At 42.3% G+C, this 27,852-nt stretch overlaps 1 protein-coding gene across 1 annotated transcript; it reads right to left on the reverse strand.

The window, feature by feature from the left end:
• Positions 1 to 1,898: 1,898 nt before the first annotated feature.
• Positions 1,899 to 27,852, reverse strand: LOC124112443 (hephaestin-like protein). The gene is made up of 13 exons (XM_046472552.2): positions 27,457 to 27,852; positions 25,700 to 25,959; positions 21,764 to 21,973; positions 13,681 to 14,002; positions 11,843 to 11,949; positions 10,714 to 10,882; positions 9,687 to 9,967; positions 8,788 to 8,981; positions 8,229 to 8,376; positions 6,759 to 6,971; positions 5,701 to 5,920; positions 3,371 to 3,999; positions 1,899 to 2,315 (listed from the first exon to the last, which is right to left on the reverse strand). The coding sequence occupies exons 1-13, from the start codon at positions 27,591 to 27,593 to the stop codon at positions 2,002 to 2,004; spliced, it is 3,204 nt and encodes a 1,067-aa protein (XP_046328508.2). The 5' UTR covers positions 27,594 to 27,852; the 3' UTR covers positions 1,899 to 2,001.

Genomic DNA, 27,852 nt, shown 5'->3' on the forward strand with positions numbered 1-27,852 from the left:
TTATATATTCAGAGGGACAATTTGTTTGACCACAGGAAATCTCTGCCAAAGCAGAGTTCATTGTAAGATTCCGACAATATCCTCAGCCTGGGTTTATGAATCAATATCAACAAATGATGATACCAGGTGTTCGAGAAAAGGTGAGCGTATCCTGACCCACCGGTGTCACCCGTCACAAACACATGCAACGGCAAGTCAAATGTTCACCTGAAATATGTAGGACAGGTCAAAATAAGGAATAAATTGCATCTGACACCATTTTTTTTTCTCTGATGCGTCAGATTTTGAAATATCCTCAACATGTCTACCATAAATGTTTTTGAAAGTTTTACTGCGGCCTTGAATGTCGTAACCTTAATCGAACAACTTCTGAGCAAGCGTCGTATGACGCTCTTAAAAGTCTTAGTAAAAATAGCATACTCAACTGTCCCTGAGAAGTTGTCAAATGTAGACACCAAAGGCTGGAAACGGCCATAGGTAGTTCAGAAGAAGGAAACTGACTATTTGATGGTCATTGAACGATATCAGATCATCGATATACCTGAAGCTTAAGTTTATGTTCTTGGCCAAGTACCTTGATTTGACTTAGCTAATCCGAGCAGAAATTCCGAAAGAGATCAGCAAGAAGGGAAGCACAATTGGTGACCATGGGGATGCCTACTTCTTGCCCAAATTTTACAAAGATGTTCAAAAGTCCAGCATTTCACATAATATTTTCTCAGTAAGCTTCGGATGACATTTGCTTTCATTTTTTACAAATTGCCCTGAACCTCTGAAGATAGATATGTAACAAAATGCATGGCCACTGTCTTATCCTGTTGTGATATATACAAGTGCGTGCTATACGTTGAAGCCATTCCTTTTGTCATACAGTCTTGTTGAGGGTTTTTGCCACTCTGAATAAAATATTCTTATATGGTAGTGTGTTTCATTGTTTAACAGTGATTGTAACTGTGTTGCATTGTTTCTGTTGAGATTCGGTACAAGCTCGTTGCATTGTGTTTGGGCAGTGACCAGTCGTCAGAAAGTTTCTATAATTAAATGCTAGTGTGGTGTGTACCGCGAACGGCGACAGTATGTTATAGAAACATATGGAAAGTTCTGTAGTGTTCAAGTGCTGCTAATCTGGTAAGGGCACAATATGGAAACTTCCAGTAGCTTGCTAGGCTGTATATATAGCGGGACAAGAGCCTGTTTACGTATCTCTCACATATTTCGTCTCTCATGCTTTTCATCGCATCGTTTCATGTGAGGATCGCTCATCATGTCTGATTCCCTGCCTAGTCAATCTCAAAAGCTTGACCACTGTCCCCACTGGGTGAATATGTTAATTTATCACTGATTTTTGCTATCACCACTTTTTTTATGTTTCTGATACTGACTGCTGTCATCATGTTATTATTTGCCATTGAATATTGAACTGATTTGTAAACATTTTGTAATACATTTGTTCATTGTGTCTACTTGGTGGTTGTTTGTTGGTTTCACACTAACATTTCTGGGTTTAGATATTGTGTCAATTTGGGAATCGACACGTAACGATATGAGTAAGTGAGTGAATTGATACCGTCGTTTTAACAGTATTCCAGTTATATGACAGCGTGTCAGCTTAGTGTGGGAGAAAAGCCCAAAGTGATGCAGGTCTAAGGCATTTACCACTTTGGTGAAACCCACAAGCACGGCAAACTCAGAAACATAACTTGGGCGAACCAGGATTCGATCCCACGATCACAGGTTCCTGGCGTGCCCAAGGGACGCAACTCTGGACGACGAATCGGAGCGCTTAAGACGACTGGGCCACCTGTGCCCCGATCTAAATGTGACAGACAGACGGACAGAAGTTTTTTATTCGATCAACAACTAAAATAGGACATCAATAAAAATATTAAATTCATTAGCAAAGCATCACAAATTATACGCTTACTCAGCATTCAACTGATGCAGTAGCTCTGAAATACAAAGAATAACCTATCCATAGAAAAGAGTCATGTATTGACGTCATCAGGTTGCTGTTTGTCTGTCCATGATTTGGTACATGCCTTCCATTCCGGCCTTGATGTGGTTGTTGACATGGCAGTGGTACAACCACCGGCCGGTATTTATTGCACGCATGCGTACAGTTACGAACATTCCCGGGAAGATCTGAGTGACGTCATTTTTCCTGTCCGTGTCACTGAACTCAGTAACAAGGTTGCCATGGAAATGAATGGAATGAAGGTCAAACTGTGACCCCAGAGACAACAGATACCATGCAACCTCTTCATCTTTATACATCGTTGGTATTGGCTGGTTTCCGTAGAGGAAGCCATTTATAACTGCAATGTACAAATACAAGTTGAGTGAGTGAGTGAATTTGGTTTAACGCCAAAGTGTCAGCTTAATGTTTGAGGAAAGCCCGAAGTGATGCAGGTCTTTACCAATTCGGTGAAACAAACGAGCAAGAGTATGGTGATGACAAACCTAGAAACATAATCGGGGCGAACCGGGATTCGAACCCACAATCATAGGTTCCTGGCGTGCCCAAGGGACGCAACTCTGTATAGCGAATCGCGGCGCCTTAGACGACTGGGCCACCCGTGCCCCCAGATACAAGTAGAATTAGTGATACAGTGAATTCATCATTCGTAACCATTCGCCCCTAACACGAAAAAGGTTCGTCCCCCCAACCCTATTATTCAAAATGTTATGCTAGAAATCTCGAGAAACCAGTCAAAATGTGCCTATGACTTGAAGTCCCTCCTGAATGTTTATGTGTGCTTTGTATCTAAAAACATATCAAAGTTGCAGTTTTTCTCACGATGTTGACTAAGGTAGAAAATATTTATGTAAACATACAAAGGCGGGTGTAGATCAACAAGTTGACTCTTTTAATCGCTATGCCCGTTGGCATAAAGACGGAACCTTTATGATAAAATGACCACGAGAGGAGCACGTGTCGCTATTCATTTTATCCCGGAATGACTCTCTTGGTCACGAGGGGCGGTCGGGTAGCCTAGTGGTTTAAGCGTTCGCTCGTCACGCCGAAGACCCGGGTTCGATTCCCGACATGGGTACAAAGTGTAAAGCCCATTTCTGGTGTCCCCCGCCGTGATATTGCTGGAATATTGCTAAAAGCGGCGAGAAAACCATACTCACTCACTCACTCACTCTTGGTTCCGAGCAATGTGGGAGGTTCTTGAATCGTTTCGTCGTCCTAGACATATTACAGACGTCGTTGGTTAAACCCTGTTAATCCGAACGCCGCTTTTGCAAGTGAAGTCACGATGCATAAGAGAATCCTGGGCCCGTTGTAACGTTTTCCGGAAAGCGAGTTCCTGACACACGATTTCATGACGCCAAAGCAAATATTAATTATAACAATTCAACTTACCGTGCATTCTGTTGCTGTTTGTAAAATTCTTGTTATGACGATCCACCAAATCTGGTCGTGGTGAATAGGTAGCGATATTCTCTTCAAGGTACCAACTAAAGTTTTCATCCAACACTGTAAAATACGCTACAAAATCCCTATCGACGTCCGTTCTTTTTCCGTATTTGTCCAAAATCCCACTTTTGCATATGACAAGAGGTCCCACAAGTCCCGAGTTGGTGTCTTTCATGGCGTCGACATCCGAGTAGTACATCCGGGACACACAAGGGGCGTCGGATGGCCCAGGACCGTCATCTTTTGTCACTTCCCACTGATAGCTGAAAGTCTTGCCGGGTTGAACAATACCCTGGTCGCGTTGCTTGGGCATCCAGGGGCCGAGCCGGGCAGTGATACTCTGTAGTCCTTCCGGGTGAATGGAATATGGACGCTGACCTTTATTTCTGAACCTTATTGTCAAAATGTCCCCGACTTCCAGATAGATCACGGGTCCCAGAAAGCCAAGATATGCCTCGTCTGACTTGCGCTTGACTGGGTACCTGAAGCTCTTGTCCTTGTATTGTTTATAGAACATTTTCTTGTATTTTGTTCCCATTAAATACCCTGTATGGTTTGTGTAGACGGTCCCTCTCCTGAAAACGGTGGAACAGATGCCATTAGCAAACGATCACAGTGATTCAATGCGCCAAGTCGCCAGGAAGTGACTTAATGGCAGTAGTGAGTGAGTGAGTGAGTATGATTTTACGCAGCTTTTAACAATATTCAAGCAATATCACGGCGGGGGACACCAGAAATGGGCTTCACACATTGTACCCATGTCGGGAATCGAACCCGGGTCTTTGGCGTGACGAGCGAACGCTTTAACCACTAGGCTACCCGGCCGCCCCCTTAAAGGCAGGAAGAACTATGTACATGTTTTACCAGGATAGCGGAATACTGAATGTCAGTACAATTAATTAAAAGAAACAGTTAGTAAAAACGCAACTAAGAATAATTGTTATGCCTGAATCGATCTGGTTGTTGTGCAGACTTCTTTATTAATTTTACAATATTTCCATTAAGTGGAGTGAGTGAGTGAGTAGTGCTTTACGCCGCTTCTAGTAATATTCCAGCAATATCATGACGGGTGACACCGGAAATGGGCTTCACACATTGTACCCATGTGGGGATTAGAACCCGGGTCTTCGGCGTGACGAGCGAACGCCTTAACCACTAGGCTACCCCACCGCCCCACATTAAGTGGATGTAGAGTTAATTGATCTATTTACTTTAATCTGGATAAGCCCGGCAATTCTTTCTTTGAACTGTTGAACCTTCACTGACAATTTTAAACGCCTAACTTACAATTTTAAAGCAGGGTCTGTTATCTAATATAAACCTGTTCCCGATCACAACCCTGGGCCAGAGCCTTCTCCTGTTCAACAATACTTGATCTTATAAACCTCTCAGTGTGCATCTCATAGCCTGAGATTAGAGATGTTATATTTCAGTGGATCGAACTTGCAACCCTCGTATCTGTAGCCAAGTGTTGATGAATGTTCTTTGCGATTTGTCTTTCGGTTTATAAGTAAAATACATCACTTCCCTTCGGATAAAACACTTCACCTTGCGTTTTTATGAGACTTAAAACCATCGGACGTGTTTTATCCTTCACACAACATCTTTAGCCAAATACAAATCCCCTACTCTCGGTAATGAGGTTCGTGGTGTTCTGTAGAAAGTGGCAGAGGATGCGGGAGACACGGACTCAGCTCCCATAAAGTACGCTGACAATGATAGCTGGTATACTGTTTATTTGACTTGACGCTATTCAGATATGTACCCGTTAATTAAAGTACTTGGGACCAGTTCTTACCCAGAATGCCCAACAGGCTTACCCTAGATAGGACGCCATCGAGAGACTATGACACCAAAGTCTTAAAGGAGGAATTGGTCGGGTGAATCGGCAGACCCATCATGTAAGCTTCGTGTGATTTAAACACGGCTTTCATGGTAACTCTATTAGTAGTAGTAGTAGTAGTAGTAGTAGTAGTAGTAGTAGTAGTAGTAGTAGTAGTAGTATACTTGTTGATTACCCTAATAACAAAGAAACACTGGCATAATTTCAACAGGGCCTACTTCTAATGTCTAGCCCACTTTCACAAAGCGATCTAAGCGCTACGAAATATTGTAAGCCAATGTTAAAGTATGGGAGTATCATCTTAGCGCTAAGATCGCTTCGTGTGCAAAGAATCCGGTCGTGAAGCACCTCCCCCTTGACAGGTACATGTCCTGGGTACCGCCCCCGCCAGGACGGCATCACATGGCCGACTCGTCCCGTCCCCCGGGCTCACCTGTCAGGTGTGATGAATGGCACCCCCTGCACCATGTCCATGTGATGTGGGGTGTAGTCCCACACGCCCTCCTCCGCCTGGAGGTAGAAGATCCTCTCCCGACCCCTATGGACACGAGGGGAGAGGGTGGGATACCGAACGGGGCACTCCGTCACCTGGTACATGGCGCTCATACCCTTCAAGAAGTGGTCGTTGGAGTGGCACTGTAAACCCCACGTGCCTGAAAGAGTTAGGTAATGAATAAAAGACATAGTTCTACTTCTACTTCTACTCACCGTTCACCTCCACTCAGAGGTGGTGGTGAAATGGGGTTCAACGTCGCGTCCAAGATTATTGCACTTAAATAGCGACGTGCATGTACGTGTGTGTGTTTGTGTTGCTGCTTGTACTAGTCCGGACTGATGCCGATTTATAGTGCTAGCTCACTGAGATACCATTCCGCAGTTTAACATGAATACCCCACTCAGACACAGTATACTGACTCCGAGCCGACCAGTCCTTGTTTAAGCCCCTAATGCCGAGCGCCAGACAGGGTAACATCAAGTACCATCTTTTAACGTCTTTTGGTATGATGCGGCAAGGGATCGAACCCCGGACCTTCCGCTCTCCGGGCGGACGCTCTACTACTAGACCACGGAGGCGGTCACCTCCACTCAGAGTCCCGTTTAACGTTATCAGAACACAGGGGTATACGGTTTTACCTCACAGAGACTGATACAACACGCAATGTTGGTTATTGTTCGTTTGTTTGTTTATAACGCGACAGTAAAATGCCAGCTATATCCCCGCTGTCTGTAAATAGACTTGGACCAGACAAACCTGTGGTTGATATTATGAACAACATGCGACCTCGTCGGGGTAGGGTGACATGCAAAACGTTAAGGCTAGTAACCTTAATCTCCACCTACGACAAACTTGAGGTACTGGGGATCTATTCTGATCCCGGATCCCATGGGATACCACACACCGTTACGTCTGTCAGACACCAATATTGACATAACATCGTAAAGAATACAAACAAATAAGCATAAATTTGAATAATTATTGCAGTTCCGTACCTATGTTTCTTGGCGACATGATGAGAGTCTTCAGGGCCCCGGATATCATCCCCGTGGATACTTTGTGCTGGTGGTGGTTCTCAAACATGTTACCATGGAAATAGAGAGTATGGAGATCTATATCCGTTCCCAGGTTGAAGGCGTACCAGCGTATCACCTCCCCCCTACACATCGCCAGGCCCGGCACGTTCCCGTACATAAAGCCGTTAATACCTATGCAACAAGCACTAGAATTTCATCAATTAGAGAGAAAACAATTTGTAAATTAGGGAAAAGAGTAAATTAGGGAAATACTGTTTCACACCACAGTGTTATTACAACCACATCATGTCTCCATGGCAACAGTCAGAACCAGGCAGGCTAGTGGTTGATAGCATGAGCATCCATTCAGGTCATCTGGTTTAGGTGACACACAACCAAACACTGTTACCATCAGATCCTATCATAATCATATTATTTACAGTTGGTTCCACATGAATGACGATACATTTCGAAAGAAAGGGAAGGTGAGGTGAAATGGGGTTTAACGTCGCGTCCAAGATTATTGCACTTATATAGCGACGTGCATGCACGCGTGTGTGTGTGTGGCTGCTTGTATTAGTCTGGACTGATGCCGATTTATAGTGCTAGCCCACTGAGGTACCATGCCGCAGTTTAACATGAATACCCCACTCAGACACAGTATACTGACTCCGAGCCGACCAGTCCTTGTTTTAGCCCTTTTAATGCCGAACACCAGACAGGCTAACAACAAGTATCATCTTTTAACGTCTTTTGGTATGACGCGGCCGGGGATCGAACCCCGGATCTTCCGCTCTCCGGGCGGACGCTCTACCACTAGACCACGGAGGCGGTCCTCCGAAAGAAAAGAAAACTAGCTACAGTCAATATGTTTTATGTGGAATATGTTCAATGGAACGGCACATACGTTAGGTGAAGACGGTGATAAATATAAAACGCCAAGGCGAGAGCCATCTACATCTTCCAACGAAACATATTCGATTTGGAGTTAAAGGCAAAGTGTCGGTGAAACATTATGTGAATGGGTGACTGAAAAATCAGAGTTAGCCAAAAAGTTAAGTTTGTCACCCGTCTCTCACACAATTTGCATAACGAAGTATGTATTTGTTGCCTGACAAACCCTTCATTTGAACAAAAATACAAATGAGACACATATAACATTATGATTGATGATCATAAAGGACATTCAGTAAACTACGGTTAAAGTCAAAGGGACCGCTAATTTTACTTTGTTATAACCGCAGTTCGTTATAAGCATATCTACAGCACATAAACAGCAAATAGCCGGGACCACAAATAAGTTCGTTATATCCGTCAGTTCGTTTTAAGCGTGTTCGTTATAAACGTAGTTTACTGAACAGAAGGACAATGTGGTAACTGCCTCTTCACTAATACAGAAACACAGGTGCTGCTCTCAATAGTGATTGGCCAACGTGGAAAGCTACTTACTGGACATCCTATTGGATTCCAAGAACTGTCCTTCCGAGCGGTTGACTTTGTGGTCGACCTTCGCCAGTTTTATGTTGTCTTCCAGGTACCAGGAGAAGTTCTCGTCCACGATGGAGAAGTAGAGGAAGAATTCGCGAACTGCTGTTCTCTAGAACAGAGAGGAAGAAAAACTCTTAAGCCGCTGTTCTCTAGGACACAGATGTAGAGAGAGGAAGAGTGAGTTAAGATTTAACGTCACATCGGCAGTATTTCAGCCATATCATGACAGAGAGAGGAAGAGGAAGGGGTTGTAAACCGCTGTATGCAGTAGAGCAGAATCGAAGAGGAAGGATTCCTGGCATCGTCCCTATAGCGGTGTGAAATACAAGTCACTCACGTTAAAAGATGGTACTCGTTGTTAGTGGGCTAACTATAAAGTCGGTATTAGTCCGGGAAAGGTCAAGCAGCCACACATACACGCGTGCATGCACTTCGCTATATGAGTACACTAATCCTGAACGTTACTTCCCATTTCACCTCACCTAATTTCTTCTTTCTTCCTTTCATCATCGCCAGTTACCTTCTTTATTTCTCCTTTCCTGCAGACAACAAGGGGTCCCACCAATCCGCTGTAGATGTCGTGCCCGATGTCGGTGCCGGACGTGTAGACCCGGATGACACAGTTGGGGTCGTCCGTCTCCGGTCCGAGGTACTCGGGCACCTTCCAGTAGTACGTCTGTACTCGCCCCGGGGGGACGAACTTTTTGGACGTCTCTGTCAGAGGAGCGTACGATGTGGTTTGAAAGTCAAGTGATGGACAAGGTCACCTACACACCATGATAATACAGTAAACTGAGGTTATAACGAACACAAAGGGGCCACTAAGTTTAGTTCGTTATAAGCGTAGTTCCTTATTAGCATATGTGTAGCATATATACAGCTGTGGCCGGGACAAAACAATAAGTTCGTCATATCCGTCAGTTCGTTATAAGCGTGTTCGTTATTAATGGCACTTCCAACTGTGTGTTTATTACTCAATTGAGTAGTGACGGCTTTGGTCACTTATGCGTTTACCATCACACCACGTAGACAACGATGCAAAGCTAAAGCAGTTGTGACATTTTAAGGTGAGAGATCCCCTTTTTATATCTACAATGAACTACGGTTATAATTATAACGAACTAAAATGGACCACTAATTTTAGTTCGTTATAACAGTAGTTGGTTATAGGCATATATACACCCGATATACAGCAAATGAACGGGACCCCAAAACAGTTCGTTATATCAGTCAGTTCGGTATAAGGGGGATCGTTATAAACGTAGTTTACTGTACTTATATCGACAGAACAGAAGGTCACAACTCTTGTGACACCAACGATGGCGATGGTTGTGACAAACCACGAATTATCATCCGGAGTAATCTAGAATTAGATTCAATCATCTTCCTTTTGTATTCCGGCACTAGCATATATATTACCTGGGTGGTTGTCGTTATACAACATCCCTTCGTTGTCCTTATCACACTGCACACCGTGTGGATGTAGCGAGTAGGGCCGACTCGCCCGATTCAGGAAGTGTACTTCAATGGCGTCCCCTACCTCCGCTTTAATGACGGGACCGAGAAAACCAAGGTGTTCTTCACTCGGGGACCGCTGTTTCTGTATTTTGAACGATGTGTCCGTGTACCCAGTGAAGACGGCCTTCTTGTATGTGCCGCCGATCCTTGTACGGTTCTTCTCGAAATAAATTTTAGATCTCCTAGGAAAGACAATGAACAACTAATACAAAATTAGTACATTAAATTACATGTGAAAAACAGATGTTTGCATTTACTGATTTATTTATTTTAGCAATAGCGCTTTCCCGTCAACGATTTCCACATTTCTCAACTATTCCTGAATAGGACATCGCCGTATTGTTTGAGATCAACAGTTTTAGGCCGGTTAATACCAATATTAGAAAAATGTATATTAGTAAATGCATCAGAAATGACAGTGCAGTAAACATATTCATAAATATCACGAACACTCAAAATACACAAACAATAAGTGATCTCTGTTTATAACTATTCAATGTGCAAAAAATAAGAAATGTGTTCAATACCACTTAATTACCTATTTTCCAAGAATACTACAACGATATGTGTGTATGGGTATGTATGTATATATGAATGTATGTGTGTGTGTATATATGTGTGTGTGGATGTAAAATAGCGCTAAGAAATGAGACCTTCATATGTCTGTATTTTAGGCCACTGGCCTCTATACTGAATAATTTGTCTTGTCTTGTCAATACCTAACATAAATATTTTTCATAGATGAAGACAATAATTTGATGGTTCTTTGAGGTCCAAACCTAAATGCCCTGAACTATTTTTGATCTGTGAGTTAACGGAACCGTGTATCCATAACTCAGTAAAAAGTACTGAGTAAAAGTTATTTGAATATAATATCGATTCCATCAATTCTGTGAACTACTTTCATTGGAACTATTAGGTAGCTTACCCGTTTCGTAATGTCCCTCCTTCGTATTTATTTGTGTGGGAGGGGGCATAATTCCATAGAATCTCCTCTGCAGCTATATAGTAGCGCCGGACATTTCGAGGTGGCACCATCTTGGGTTTAAACCGGATATGGCTGCACGTCCCGACATTGAAGAAGGCGGTCATGCCATCTGGAAGAGTCGTGATGTATTATTGATGGGAATATATGAATAAAAATATGTTTCTATTTTACTTCCAAACAGCAATACGAGTGAAATATACGAAAGTGCGAAGAACTCCTGTGAACCGGATAAAGAGTTTGATATATCCGGAGTTCGACACATCCGACTGGGCAATGTAACCAAGAACTAGGTTGATCTGGGATGTATGATTCCATATAACCACCCTGATATAACCAAAAGCGAAGTGTGACAAGAACTCTGTGTGGCCGATTGGCAATGCATAGTATAATAGAAATTGTCAACGCCAGAAAATAACCAGTCTCGATTATCTGCCGAAACATATTCCATTGTGCCGAAAAGGCACGAATAGCGGAAAGTGATATGAGTGTATGAAAAATTTATAAAAATCAGTGATGACACTAGGTATTCGCAGAAGATTTAATTATGAAAATATATACATATCACTCACATCTAGTCCTTTCTCAATCCACCAATGTCACATTTTGGACCAAGGAGTGAGTGAGTGAGTGAGTTGGATTTAACGCCGCTTTTAACAGTATTCCAGCTATATCGCGGCGTGTCAGCTTAATGTGGGAGGGAAGCCCGAAGTGATGCAGGTCTTAGACGTTTACCACTTCGGTGAAACCCATGAGCAACCAAGAAACATAATCGGGGCGAACCGGGATTCGGACCCACAATCACAGGTTTCTGGCGTGCCCAAGGGACGCAACTATGCACAGCGAATCGCGGCGCCTTTGACGACTGGACCACCCGTGCCCCCTTTGGACCAAGAACATGATGAAGTAATGATATAATATGTAGGGCTGTGATGATGGATCAGTCAGATCCTACGGACTCTTAACAAGGCCATTAAAGATGATGATTATGTATATACGTATTTACGTACATTTACGACACTACACCCCTAACCACTTTTGTAAACTACCGGGACTACCATATATTACTCACCCACAAAGTTTGCCATGACCTCATCGTACAGCAGCCAGCGCCCCACGGCCAGCGCCTTGACCGTCACCGTGGCGAACTGGGCCACCTCCAGGCTGATGGAGTTGCGACTGAAACCCACAGCATTATCCGCTCTCTTTTACACTGATAGCGATGGGGTGTGTCGCAAATAACAAATGTCATCATGCATGTCTTTAGAAAGTATAATATTCTGTAACACCTTGGAAATATGAGTCGCTAATTACATATTAATCATAAAATATAATACATTTTATTAATTTGTATCCTGTAGTCATTGTTTGACAAAACCTTTTTGGTTTAGTTTACCAGCTGACACCCAAGTACAAGGCGGTGGGGTAGCCTCGTGGTTAAAGCGTTTGCTCGTCACGCTGTAGGCCCTGGTTCGAGTCCCCACTTGGGTATAACTCACTCACTCACTCCTACCTTGGGGAATATGCAGTGTCCCTTTAACAGGGCCAATTTGCACAAAGCGATCTTAGCGCTAAGATGATCGTAACTCCCATACTATAGCATAGTCTTACAATAGTCTTAGCGCTAAGATCGCTTTGTGCAAGTGGGCCCAGATCTTACTATCTAGGATATCTTTGACATTTATCAAACATTAGTTAATGCCATGTTTAGATATTCCGGATATATGAAAATAGAGAAGGTGTGGTGCTTTATTTTTTCACGGCGTATGTTTTGAAAATGCTTGGGTTACACTTGGGTTTTGTCAGCACCGTACCCGTGATCCCGTGTCACCAATGCGATAAATGTCTAGGAACTGCATAAACGCCGCGATATGAATAATTATATACTGGTAAAATGGGGTCAAATCCAACTCGCTCATATTTGAATATGTTCGTTATTATTCAACGTAAAAGCTGTAACTATTAATAGACACAGAGGGAGTACTATGGTTCGTGTGTCATAAATCTTCATAAAAGCACAAATTATTAGCTGAACTGTTTCGTTCCACAAAGCAACTCTACGGCGTCCGCGTCTTCTATGATTTATTGAAGCTGTTAAAGTCGCACCACATAGATCTGATTCTTGAACTGAAGTCTATTCTGCATAAACGAAATTTAATTCAAACACCGTGTAGAGGCAGTATAAATAAATATATTCTATGCACACGGCGAATACGTTACAAAAAAACTGAAGCATTTTAGACATTTCCCAATGTACTGTTAACCCTTTCTCGCCGATTCACTCAAATCAGTTAATATACCATTAAATTAATTATGGGGTATTTTTCATTGTAGGTGAGGTGAGGTGAAATGGGGTTTAACGTCGTGTCCAAGATTATTGCACTTATATACCGACGTGCATGTACGTGTGTGTGTTTGTGTGGCTGCCTCTACTAGTCCGGACTGATGCCGATTTATAGTGCTAGCTCACTGAGATACCATGCCGCAGTTTAACATGAATACCCCACTCAGACACAGTATACTGACTCCGAGCCGACCAGTCCTTGTTTTAGCCCCTTAATGCCGAGCGCCAGACAGGGTAACAACAAGTACCATCTTTTAACGTCTTTTGGTATGACGCGGCTGGGGATCGAACCCCGGACCTTCCGCACTCCGGGCGAACGCTCTACCATTAGACCACGGAGGCGGTCATTTTTCATTGTAAAGTTGTGTAAAAAATACAACTTATTAAGGTCTCCTTGCCAAAAGCGGGTCATAAGTAACCTATTGAAGATCAGTTTGTTCAACGAGGTGTAACAGGTGTAAATCTGCGTTGAGACTGAAAAACTATTAAGATTCATATTCAATTTGTATTAAACATTTCAGGAAATACTCATGCTTGTATCGAAAGCTAAAAACCAGATTTCTTACATGTGACCAAACTGTTTGAAAGAATGGCCGCTGATGGCTAGCTGGTGCATATCTTTGGCGTGACCCATGGCAGCAAAGTGAAACGTGACGGTTTCCCCCACACAGGCGTCAAGGCCGGGGAGGTTGCCGTAAACGTAGCCATTGAGAGCTGGCATTGTATTCCAACGTCGGAACCGGTTGTCCCTGACGTTGACCTTGTTGATGGTGCTGATGTTGCCGCCGAATCTGTGGAGGTTGTCCTGCATGTACCAGCTTCTGTTCTCATCCATCTGACTGGCATAGATGGCGTATTGGCGCCCACTCGGCGCCTTGTCCAGGATGCCTGTAACAGTTCAGATGAGCAAGTGAATGTTGTTTTACGCCACATTCAGCAATAATCCATCTAACACGTCCCATTTTAATTCTGGAAACCCAAAAGTCCAGAAACTCTACGCTCTTTGCCCAGTCTCGGTTAAAGGTATTTACAAAATTAAACATGCCGTTTTCATGGGAACATACCAAGTGGGCGAAGTGTGGCCCATGGGCCTGCCCATGGGCGAAGTCTGGCCCATGGGTAGGCCCATGGGCAGGCCCATGGGCGAGAATATGTTCCTTTACTTAAAACTCATGTTTTTGTTTCGCAAATACATTTAATGTATTTATTGAAGTATCATGACACAAAATTTAACTCATTTTAACTTAATTCAACGATTTTATAGCAATATTGAAATATTTCGCCCATGGGCGAGAAAAGGTTTGGCCCATGGGCAGGCCCATGGGCGAGAACATGTTCCTTTACTCAAAACTCATGTTTTTGTAGCGATCTTTAATGAACCCGGCCTTACCTCTCAAAACGTTTTGACAGTTTATCATACGAATTCATGTGCGTGTACTCCAATTCATTGGAGTTATTTTCCACAACATTAAATTTTAGTTAGTTTCTATTTCATTTCCCGTTTTTTATGTCCCGTTGATACATCACACTGGGCTATTACGTGACACTAGGTATGCAATATACAGGTACGCGTGCGCGTATTTTAATGAAAAAAACTATTCGTCTTTTATTGCATAACGTTTGGCTGAATATCTTACTTCGAAATCTCGAAATAATTATTTAATTACAAGCAGTGTCGAACTGACCAGTAGGAATTATGTTTCAATGCGATTGAGGAAAACGTGAGTGAATATTGTGACACTAAAGCAACTTTTAACTGCATTGTCACTTTTGGTATGAAAATGGTAATAGTTAAGATAAACGTAACAGCCTTCTTATGATAATTCTCATATTCTCATTAGTACGTTGTGTCTAATTACAGTGTCGGCCTTATTTACAGGTGATTCTACAATACTTGTTGTCGGTCAATTACAATCTGCCACACCACGCGTGAATAAACCGTTATGCAGGTGTTGCTGTGGGCAAATACCTAGCCTGTACATGTATATTTTTGTGGATACATGTATTACATATTTTCGTTGATATGTGGATATATTAAGCACCAAGACACAAAAAGTTTATGAAAGATGAATTTGTGCCTTGATATATATATTCAACGCGAACGAAGCTTGTATTTTCTCCGCGATCCTGATGTGTATCATCGTTTAATTGGTCATTCATTAAAAGTATGTTGTGAGGCGATATCAAAGGAGCCGCTCAATATACACAGTGTCGTCCGTTTCGCGTGAACTACCACCCTACCCTGTCAGTAAGAGTTATGTAATCGGTACACAAATATATTTGGTGCGATGTCAGTGTGGAAGGAGTTTGAATTACGTCCGCCAGTGGCCACAGAAAGTATAGTACCAATCAACAAGGCCAATGCCGTACTAATAACCTAGTGACTCTCGTAACAACGGCTGTCAATATGTCTGCTACATCTACCATACCATCATCCCTGTCACAACTGGCGTATTAACGGTTTATTCAAAAAAATATTGTAGAAATGTCGTTACCAGACTAACGTACGCCGTATTCAGTCCTCAACTGGATGTCACATTCCTTATATCAGTTAACAGCCCTGTTTGTGAAAATATTTACTAGACATAAGATTTAAAGACTAATAAAATCAATTGTAAGCCCGCATAGACCATAAAACCGAATAAAATATGTCTTGGTATCATCTCTTGTGTATTAGATGATGGCAATGACCGGAAATGTTATAACGTTAGATTAAGAAGGAGAAACATTAAAGTGTTTTACAATACTTGGAAACATGAGCAATAAGATGTAGCAACATAAACATGCATGGAATAGGGACAAAGGATGAAAACAAATTGAAAAGGATTTTAATACAAAATTAATCGAACTAAATAACTTGCCTGAACAGAAGGGGTACCCAAACTTGTTTGACAGTTATTCGTGTGTTGTAGACTGTCGAATGTGTGTACGTAGGGTACGCATATCTATTGCAAGTTTTAGTACTCATACACTTTCTCTTTTTGTGTTTTGTTTGTTTGTTAGTTGTATAACGCCACACTAAGCAATATTTCAGCTGTATGACGGCGGTCTGTAAATAATCGAGTCTGGACCAGACAATCCAGTGATTGACATCATGTGCATCGATCCACGCAATTGGGATACGATGACATGCATCAACCAAGTCAGCGAGCCTGACCACCCGATCCCGGTAGTCGCTTCTTACGACAAGCGCTGTCGCCCTTTTACGCCAAGAATGGTTTGTTGAAGATCTTCACGGGTCTTACTTACTTACTTACTTTGGAGATTTAACGTGCGCTTTCCGACTGATGCGTATTTCGCACACGGTCTATTGAATGCAGGGATTTGTATAAAGTCATCAGACAGCATACAATGCCAACTAAAAAATTATACTCAGTGTCTCCGCAAAGTAATATAGTACGGTACTTAGAGTACATGTGAGATTATACTCAGATTAGGGAGATGTTTAATCCATATAACGTGTTATTATTCTACCTAACAATGTATTTAATGAAATGAATGCAAAACAAACTCAACGGCTAAAAGGTTTCATTGAAAAAACTACCACTAGTCTTGACTAATAAAACAACTGCAACCCGACACAGATTAAACGCAACTTACAAACACAATCATAATCTGGTTAGTCTGTATCACTCAACGAGGCCGCTTACTCTGCCCACAGTATGAAAGTATTGGGCAGTTCAGTAATTAGGAGCCAAAACCAGACAGGTACGCTGGTCACACTTGACTGGTCTGACTGATGATTAGGTGTCTGACAATTGGGAGTGAACCATAGCAAGAAGTATCTGCGAAACTATTTGCTCCTTTTATGGGACCGATTAGTTTTATGACCATGGGCCTCGGCACAAGCGTGGTGTTGGAAGACAAGTTATACATGTACATCCGATATGGTGACTGTTTTTCGCTATTCATATTCTAAATACATTCACAATATCACAACATTTTAGTACTCCTTGAAACTTTACAATCACTTCAATATGTACAATAGATTGAACGAGAACACTTGATATATTGCAGATTGTAAAATCATTGTCTCTATTATCAGCCGCTACGTTTGTATCGTTTGCATTGTACAAAGAAATATTTTATCTGTCCTTTTGCAGATTTAGCCTCAGAATGTGCTCATTCGAATTAGGAACGAAAATAATTGCTTGTCGTGAGTATATATGATACAGTTAAAAGTTACTTGTACACTGTAGACGTATTCACTTTAAAGTCGCATACGACCTTCGCGAGCGAGTTGAATGATCCAGGTTAATTGGAACGAAGTCTAGAAAGGGTTATAAAGTTTTGTATTTGGTAATGTGTAGGTTTGTTAAATATCATTTTTTAAATTCCTTTTATTTCAATATGTAAAAACATAACTATGCGCTTAAAAACAGAGCTGACTTGATGGGAGATAGCCACCTCAGTTTGTCTGTTGGACACGGTTTAACCTTACTGTGTCCTCACCCTGGTTGTTGTTACCGTTGTTATAAGGGATTAGGAGCTACGGCTCATTGCATTTTTGGTTACAGTCTGTATCACTAAAGTGGACATGTGCAGGTGAACTCTGTTCAATTCGTATATGAAATGCCCCAAAATGTGAACTCCAGACAATAATAACATGAGGGTAAATCCACGTGTGTCTGCCTTTCCCCTCGTTCACCTTCGAAATCCTTGATTATTATATCATGCCATAGTTCTGAAATTCAGTGACAATGTTGCTGAACAGTAGAATCTGATGGACGTTTTGTGCAGAACCTGTTTGACACTATTGGTTCCAGGACCACTAACATTCTGAGCTGAAAAAGTTTGGTCCTAACCGCACCCAGCATCTACAAGTTTGTAAGCTTGTAGACATCATTAAGAAGTAATTAACAGTCCCATGCTGAGACCTTTCTCAAAATTCAGACCGGTGGCAGGCTGCCAACAAAGAGAAGCAAATATCGCAACCCCGACACGAGTGTGCTCAGTCAAACAATGAACTTACGACCGGCAGAAAACAACTCCAGTTGAGTATGCCGATGCTGTATCTCAGCCGTGTTGGCCTGAAAATTTAAACATGCTAATTAAATCCAAAATGGTATAATTATTTTTAATAGAAACCGTATCTTAATTTGTTCTTGCACTGCATCATATCGTGTATTTCATCTGTATATGTGTAATGTGTATATGTATCAATGACTACACTTATACCGCATATTCTGCAACAGACTATAATTAATCACCTTATTATTGTCTCTCCATTTACCATGGCTGACTGCACTAATACCCTTTTAACAGTGGACACCGATATCAGTATACATGTAGGCTTTTTGTTCAAAAAGGAATATGCAGGAAATTGTATGTAACAATTAACTGTGTACTAATTAGATGTTTGAATGTTATCAGTTTTACGTTCTGAGATACAGTGATGTAAGCATCTTCTAAAATCTTCTAAAAATATAATAAAATACAAAACTCTCTGCCGTAATTTTTTTGTGGAAATCATTCGATCAAGTAAAAATGACTGCGTGACAAGACGAATCAACTATTTATACCCGATAAAAGAAACTGCCGTATTTTAGGAACAGTGCTACAACAAGACATTTGAAATTTCTAACAAGCAGATACATTAGAGACAGTGACTAGACTACAGGTACGTAATCCGTATCAATCAAAGGTGTAAAAAAACTGAAAATCATATCTGTAGGAGACCTACCGAATTACCAAGTTTTATCATTACTATATTTATTACAATGCAAATACTTTAGTGATACATTTTGTAGAGGAGAGGGCATACACACAAGTATATTGCTTCCGTGTGTGAATGCAGGTTGTACTTGGTATCTCAGTTCTCAGTTTCATACCGGTTGTATAACTGAATTTGTATATGGAACCATGCGTACAGCATGACAATTACTTGCTATTCGTCAGTTTACAACACACATAACACGGTCAAACAATTTTAGGCACCGCTTTTGCGAGTTATTTAGTACAATAATGTTTCATTAAAATCTATTTCAATTTGTTTTCACCATTTTCCCTATTGACAGTCGTTGTTACGTGCGTCACTAGGTAATTAGTACGGATTGACCTTGTTTATTGTTTCTATACTTTGAGGATTTCTGTGGCAAGTGGCGGACGTAATTCAAACTCCTTCCACACTGACACCGCATCAAATATATTTGTGTACCGATTACATAACTCTAATGGACAGGGTCGGGTGGTAGTTCACCGGACGACACTGTGTATATTGGGCGGCTCCTTTGATATCTCCTCCAAACATACGTTTATTGAATGACCCCATTAAACAATGATACACATCTCGATGAATATATCAAGGCACTAATTCATCTTTCATAAACTTTTTGTGTCTTGGTGCTTAATATATCCACATATCAACGAAAATATGTAATACATGTATCCACAAAAATATACATGTACAGGCTAGGTATTTGCCCACAGCAACACCTGCATAACGGTTTATTCACGCGTGGTGTGGCAGATTGTAATTGACCGACAACAAGTATTGTAGAATCACCTGTAAATAAGGCCGACACTGTAATTAGACACAACGTACTAATGAGAATATGAGAATTATCATAAGAAGGCTGTTACGTTTATCTTAACTATTACCATTTTCATACCAAAAGTGACAATGCAGTTAAAAGTTGCTTTAGTGTCACAATATTCACTCACGTTTTCCTCAATCGCATTGAAACATAATTCCTACTGGTCAGTTCGACACTGCTTGCAATTAAATAATTATTTCGAGATTTCGAAGTAAGATATTCAGCCAAACGTTATGCAATAAAAGACGAATAGTTTTTTTCATTAAAATACGCGCACGCGTACCTGTATATTGCATACCTAGTGTCACGTAATAGCCCAGTGTGATGTATCAACGGGACATAAAAAACGGGAAATGAAATAGAAACTAACTAAAATTTAACTCCAATGAATTGGAGTACACGCACATGAATTCGTATGATAAACTGTCAAAACGTTTTGAGAGGTAAGGCCGGGTTCATTAAAGATCGCTACAAAAACATGAGTTTTGAGTAAAGGAACATGTTCTCGCCCATGGGCCTGCCCATGGGCCAAACCTTTTTCTCGCCCATGGGCGAAATATTTCAATATCGCTATAAAATCGTTGAATTAAGTTAAAATGAGTTAAATTTGGTGTCATGGTACTTGAATGAATACATTAAATGTATTTGCGAAACAAAAAAATGAGTTTTAAGTAAAGGAACACATTCTCGCCCATGGGCCTGCCCATGGGCCTACCCATGGGCCAAACCTTTTTCTCGCCCATGGGCGAAATATTTCAATATCGCTATAAAATAGTTGAATTAAGTTAAAATGAGTTAAATTTTGTGTCATGATACTTCAATAAATACATTTAATGTATTTGCGAAACAAAAACATGAGTTTTAAGTAAAGGAACATATTCTCGCCCATGGGCCTACCCATGGGCCAGACTTCGCCCATGGGCAGGCCCATGGGCCACACTTCAGTATCAGTCTAAATATTGAGTTTTTAAACAATTTTTTTTTCATTTTTTCTTCCTTGGTATGTTCCCATGAAAACGGCATGTTTAATTTTGTAAATACCTTTAACCGAGAGTGGGCAAAGAGCGTAGAGTTTCTGGACTTTTGGGTTTCCAGAATTAAAATGGGACGTGTTATCTGTATTCCGACCAAAACAATCATATGTTTATAACAACCGGCATAAGCAACGATCCGCGCCTTTCACATATTACAGTGAGTGAGTGAGTTGGGTTTAACGCCGCTTTTAACAATATTCCAGTTATGTCGGCTTGATGTGGGGGGGGGACGCCCGCAGGTCTCAGACGTTTACTACTTCGGTGAAACCCACGAGCACGGGTATGGTGCCAAACCATAATCGAAACATAATCGAGGCGAACCGGGATTCGAACTCACAATCTTAGGTTTCTGGCGTGCCTAAGGGACGCAACTCTGCAAAGTGAATCGCGGCGCTTTAGACGACTGGGCCACCCGTGCCCCCTACATATTATAACCTTTGAGATACTGATTATTGATGACGAGAAGTGGTGGAACTGAAATAATGGATTCCGAAAAGGAATCCAGTTACAGAAAACTGACAATGCTGAATAAAAGGTTTGTCACATGCCCGGGGCGGACGTAAAGATCGGGCTTTATAGACGTTACTAATACAGTAAACTACGTTTATAACGAACACGCTTATAACGAACTGACGGATATAATGAACTTACATTTTTGTCCCGACCATTTGCTGTAGTTATGCTGTATATATGCTTATAACGAACTACGGTTATAACGAACTAAAATTAATGGTCCCGTTGAGTTCGTTATAACCGTAGTTTACTGTTAAAAGTAACTTTAAGTTACCTCCCTCCGTGGGAGGAACGTGTTCAGTTCGGTGACAAACATGTGACAAATGCGTGTGAGTACCTCGTACAGAACGCTTTACTTATGCGTTCTTGGGTAGTTTATTTTTGAGCCGTAGTGTACTTTGTGAGATTCGAACCCGGACCTTCAGCGGCACGATTGGTAACAGCACTTAATACTATCTGCATCACAGATAAATAAACCGGTTGATGTTCGCCGCGGGACTGGGTCATATGTGTAGTGACGTTGAACAAGAAGCAACTTCTATTTCTACCTCCGAACTGTGACCTACCTGGTTTGCAGGTGTAGATGAAGCCGACGAGGCCGGCGTTGGTGTCGTTGGTGGGGACGACGTGAGAGTGGTAGATCCAGGATATGCAGTCCGGACTCTGGGGGCTGGGGCTGGCCTGCTTGTTGATCTCCCACCGGTACGTGTGGGACCCCCCGGGCCACACAAGGTCATCCGAGGTCATGTTATGGTAGCCATCGTGGTACTTAGCACCTGCACGTGTGGGAAAATGTCATACAAAATGTAGGTGAGGTGAAATGGGGTTTAGCGTCGCGTCCAAGATTATTGCACTTATATAGCGACGTGCATGTACGTGTGTGTGTTTGTGTGGCTGCTTGTACTAGTCCGGACTGTTGCCGATTTATAGTGCTAGCTCACTGAGATACCATTCCGCACTTTAACATGAATACCCCACTCAGACACAGTATACTGACTCCGAGCCGACCAGTCCTTGTTTTAGACCCTTAATGCCGAGCGCCAGACAGGGAACCAACAAGTACCATCTTTTAACGTCTTTTGGTATGACGCGGTCGGGGATCGAACCCCGGACCTTCCGCTCTCGGGGCGGACCCTCTACCACTAGACCACTGAGGCAGTCCATACAAAATGTATATCCTTGCTGTTAGTCAGGGCGACAAAAGTATTCCATAATCATAAGGAAGGTCTTCTAAGAGCATAGACGATGGTACGATTCCGACTATTTCATAAGCATGAATCACTATGATGATACCAGCTGTTCGCAAAAAGGCGAGCGTCTTCTGCCCCACATTTGGTACCCGTCACAAACACATGCAAAGTCAAGTCAGTTGTTCACCTGAACAAAATCGGGTGGTACAAATCTTAATAGAGAATTGCGGACATCATTTTGTCATTGAGGCGTAAAATGTTGAAATGTCCTCCACATGTCAATTTTGCAACCATAAACGTTTTGAAAGCGTTACTAAGGCAAATGATTTAACAGCCAGTGAACAAACTTAAGAGTCTTATGACGCTCTTCAAATCATTTCCACTATGTTTAACTTGAATATACCGCGTGTTAGCTGTAATGTAATTAGGGCGCACGGGTGGCCCAGTCGTCTAAGGCGCCGCGATTCGCTGTGCAGAGTTGCGTCCCTTGGGCACGCCAGAAACCTGTGATTGTGGGTTCGAATCCCGGTTCGCCCCAAGTATGTTTCTAGGTTTGTCAGCACCATACCCGTGCTTGTGGGTTTCACTCACTCACTTGTAATATAATTATGTATAAAGTATATGTTCCTGTTCAGTTATGTTTCTACTGATGTTGAATATTGATGAATATACATTTCTTACATGAACATTTATATAATTATGATATACGTACACTTAAATGTTTTCAGGCGTTACATAAAAGCATTATTGGATACTATAAGCCAAAAAAATGGGTGCACATACATTGGAGCCAAAGTACGGAATTAATTTGAGTTGGATGTTCTGTCGTTACACAAGTTGAGTCAGAGGTCGAACAGAGTCAGACACTAGTAGCAGTATCAGTGAATATGAAAGTTGAAAATCTTCCACAGAGGTTCTAGTTCTTGACCGAGACCAGGCAAAAGTCAAGAACTAAGAACAAGTCCATGGATCATGTCAGCACCTTCTCTATAAACACCTCACGTTCCCCAGCATGACGAGACACAATCTGAAGTGAATTGCCATGATCTCAAATTTTAATGGACCAATAGGTTATAATTCATTCATATTCTGTGAGGTTTAGACGTCATAACAAATTTGCCTCTAGCTAGTGTCTGAGTTAATATATTTAAATATGTATCTGTAATATCCTTGAAGATAAGTGAAAAATATCATCCGTTACAGATTATTTTATTTCAATTAAAACTGCCCACTTTTGATACCAAGGTAGGCAATGGATATGATGAAGTCCTGTTTGAAAAGTAGCTGGGATTGAAATAATGTGTCTTGGTTCTTATTTAATGTTCCATATACCATGTCATTAAGGTCTGGATTTCACCCACTTTGTTATAATGCCACCCTGGATGAAAGGTGGCATTAAAACCAGAGTACATGTGCATGTGCAACTCTCCAACTATACTCATAATACTCACAAGGGTTGTTATATGTAGATGTTGTTTTAGAAATAAACGGACCGCCTCCGTGGTCTAGTGGTAGAGCGTCCGCCCGGAGAGCGGAAGGTCCGGGTTCTATCCCCGGCCGCGTCATACCAAAAGACGTTAAAAGATGGTACTTGTTGTCACCCTGTCTGGCGCTCGGCATTAAGGGGCTAATACAAGGACTGGTCGGCTCGGAGCCAGTATACTGTGTCTGAGTGGGGTATTCATGTGAAACTGCGGCAAGGTATCTCAGTGAGCTAGCACTATAAATCGGCAACAGTCCGGACTAGTACAAGCAGCCACACAAACACACACACGTACATGCACGTCGCTATATAAGTGCAATAATCTTGGACGCGACGTTAAACCCCATTTCACCTCACCTCAGAAATAAACGATGAGAGAGTTGTTTGTTGTATGATGAAAGACTGCAGGGGAAGCAAACTTCGAGGGGCACAGACAAAGTACTATATGAAACTGATGGCACGGCACTTTATGAACACATCAACAAAAACACCTAGAAAATATACCACATTTAACCGCTATACAGAGGGAGAGGTGTGGCGCTAAAAGGAGCCCCGCACGCCGCCATTTCAAAGACGTTTGGATGCTGCCGTGTCACCATTACCAGATTGATGCAACGTTTACAACAGACAGACAGGCGTAAGAGCGGGAGACAAAGGGTGACCACGCCCATTGAAGACCGCCACATCAGCACCATCCATCTATGAAACCGCTTCATTACAGCGACGGCAACGGCAGCGACGGCACTGCAACTTGGACACAAGGTCAGTCGACAGACAGTGTATAGGAGATTAAGAGAGAGCGGTATCAGAGCGGTCCTACAGCGGAGTGATGTTAACGCGTCAACGCCGACGTTACAAGTTGACAAGGGCCAGGCGAGATCGATTCGACGTTGGTAGGTGCGGGCCTGGGGACGTGTCATGTTCTCATAGTGGATATAGCTTGTACAGAAATGACGATCGGCAGCGAGAATACAGACGAGCAGGTGAACGTTTAGTGCCCAATTGTGGAGGAGGTAGAGTCATGATCATGATCTGAAGCGATATGTGCGGTGATTTCAAAACGAGGCTCAGGGATATCGGTGTAAAGTTTTGAGAAGGGTTTTGCAACCATGCGATCACCAACAACGAAGACAATGCGAGACCCATATACGGCAAGGCTCATGATCACACAGAACTTTCTGAACAACACGAACATTCACGTTTTACCCTGGCTACTATGTTCTCCTGATATGAACTCCATCGAAAATGTATGGGATCACCTTCACCGACAGATTAGAAGACGACCAGCGGCACCAGTCAACCGTCAAACACTGGAACAATGGCAGCGGATTACTTCCAACGTCATCCGACATTTAACGTCATTGGTGCGTCGTCGTGTTCAGGCATGCGCTTATATTATTCACAAGGTGGGTATAAAGTTTGCTTTGAATGTGCTTTCAAAGATTTTAAAGTCTTGTGACAGTGATATTGTGAAACGTGTCATTTTAGACCCTCTATGTGTCTTTTTGTTCAAGAGTTTGTTTAGACAACATGAGCAGTTTCACACATTATGTTAGAACACAACCCCAATAAAATATACATACACATATCGGTTTTCTTTCATAGTCTTTCAAACTCTTGGTATCCTTTCTTTTGGACATTGGTGTATGTCATTCACCTCTTACGACCGGCTGCCGATAAGTTTTAACTCACCCACTCTTACGTCCAGCATGACGTGCTTGGGACCTATATTAACCCAGAATCTCCGCAGGGAGACATTGTCATTCACACCAGAACAGTCAGAGGCAGGAAGCACTGGTAATCCCATGTGTATATTCACTGTAGCTCACCTTCACTCGTCTTGTTGTACAGCAGCCCGTGTGGATGCATGGAATACCTCTGGGTGGCGAAGTTCTTGAAGTGAAGCAGGAGCGTGTCCCCCTCCTCTCCCTTCAATATGGGACCAAGGAAGCCGAGCCATTTGGGCTTCTCAATCTCCACAGAATACGTGGCATCTGTGTACTGCTTGTACACCGCCTTCTTGTACACCCGCCCCAGCAGGTTGTGGCCCTGATAGAGATAGTATTTGGACGGGCTTGTGATGTTGAATCTGGGAACCGTTAAAATGATAAAATGATGATATCCTCTATATTTTCTGGAAAAAATTATATCTTCAACACCCCTCTATGATGACAATCATGACTTCTATAACGCGAGTGAAAGTAAGAATTACATTCACAAGCAGATGAAACAGATTGGTGCATAAACTGACACATGAAACAGATAGGTACATTTACTGACAGTAGAAACAGAGAGGTGCATTCACTGACAGGTGAGCCAGACAGGTACATGCACTGACAGATTGAACAGACAGGTACATTCCCCGACAGTCGAAACAGACATGTACATTTCCCAACAGGTGAAACAGATAGTTACATTCACTGACACAGGACACGGATAGGTACATTCACTGACACATGAAACAGATAGGTACATTCATTGACACATGAAACAGAGAGGTACATTCACTGTCAGAGGAAACAGACAGGTACATGCACCGACACAGGAAACAGAGAGGTACGTGCACTGACACAGGAAACAGAGAGGTGCATTCACTGACAGGTGAGCCAGACAGGTACATGCACTGACAGATTGAACAGACAGGTACATTCCCCGACAGTCGAAACAGACATGTACATTTCCCAACAGGTGAAACAGATAGTTACATTCACTGACACAGGACACGGATAGGTACATTCATTGACACATGAAACAGATAGGTACATTCACTGTGAGAGGAAACAGACAGGTACATGAACTGACACAGGAAACAGAGAGGTACATGCACTGACACAGGAAACAGAGAGGTACATTCACTGATACAGGAAACAGAGAGGTACATACACTGACAGATGAAACAGACAGGTACATTCCCTGTCAGGTGAAACAGACAGGTACATACACTGACACATGAAACAGATACGTACATGCACTGACAGATAAAACAGGCAGGTACATTCCCCGACAGGTGAAACAGACAGGTACATTCCCCGACAGGTGAAACAGTTAGGTACAATCACTGACACATGAAACAGGGAGGTACATTCACTGACAGGTGAAACAGACAGGTACATTCACTGACAGGTGAAACAGGCAGGTACATTCCTCGACAGTCGAAACAGGCATGTACATTCCCCGACAGGTGAAACAGACAGGTACATTCCCCGACAGGTGAAACAGATAGGTACAATCACTGACAGGTGAAACAGAGAGGTACATTTCCCGATAAGTGAAACCATGAGGTACATTCCCCGACAGGTGAAACAGAGAGGTACATTCAATGACAGGTGAAACAGGCTGGTGAATTCACAGGCTGGTGAAACAGACAGGTGCATCCTGTGACAGGTGAAATATTAAGATTTCAATTTGGGTACGTCAACATCCAAAAGAAAACCATTTCTGGTCTCCCCCGCCGTGATATTGCTGGAATATTGCTAAAAACGGCGTAAAACCATACTCACTCACTCCAAAAGAAAACCGTCCATTGTAACTTCATTTTCATTTTATGTGATTACGTTTATGTTTGTTTTTTCATATGTGTACTCACTTTGTGGGCGTCACAAGATCCCCGGATGGCGCGTAGTCCCACAGGACCTCCACACAGCCGATGTAGTAGTGTCTGTCCACGCCGTTACAGAACGCCGTCAGAATCAGCATCAGACCGATGACACACCAAGCTGGCATGATGAGGCGGACAAACTAACAAACTAACTTAACATGAACTGGGAAAAAGGGGTTTTCAGTTTTATGACTGTTAAAGGCAAATTTGAAAAACAGGTGGATGTTACTTTTCCACTGAAAATGTTGCATGAATGAGTGAATATCAGGGGTGGATGCGGCTACATCATCTCCAGGCCCCTACTCCCAGCACACCAGACCCGCTGATGAGATCACAGGGATTAATTCCATTGTGCTGCTCGCACAGTTAAGGCAAGTCGTGTCA

The sequence above is a fragment of the Haliotis rufescens genome, unplaced genomic scaffold (genome assembly GCF_023055435.1).
Source record: "Haliotis rufescens isolate VD_foot unplaced genomic scaffold, xgHalRufe1.0.p SCAF_12, whole genome shotgun sequence".
Classification (NCBI taxonomy): domain Eukaryota; kingdom Metazoa; phylum Mollusca; class Gastropoda; order Lepetellida; family Haliotidae; genus Haliotis; species Haliotis rufescens.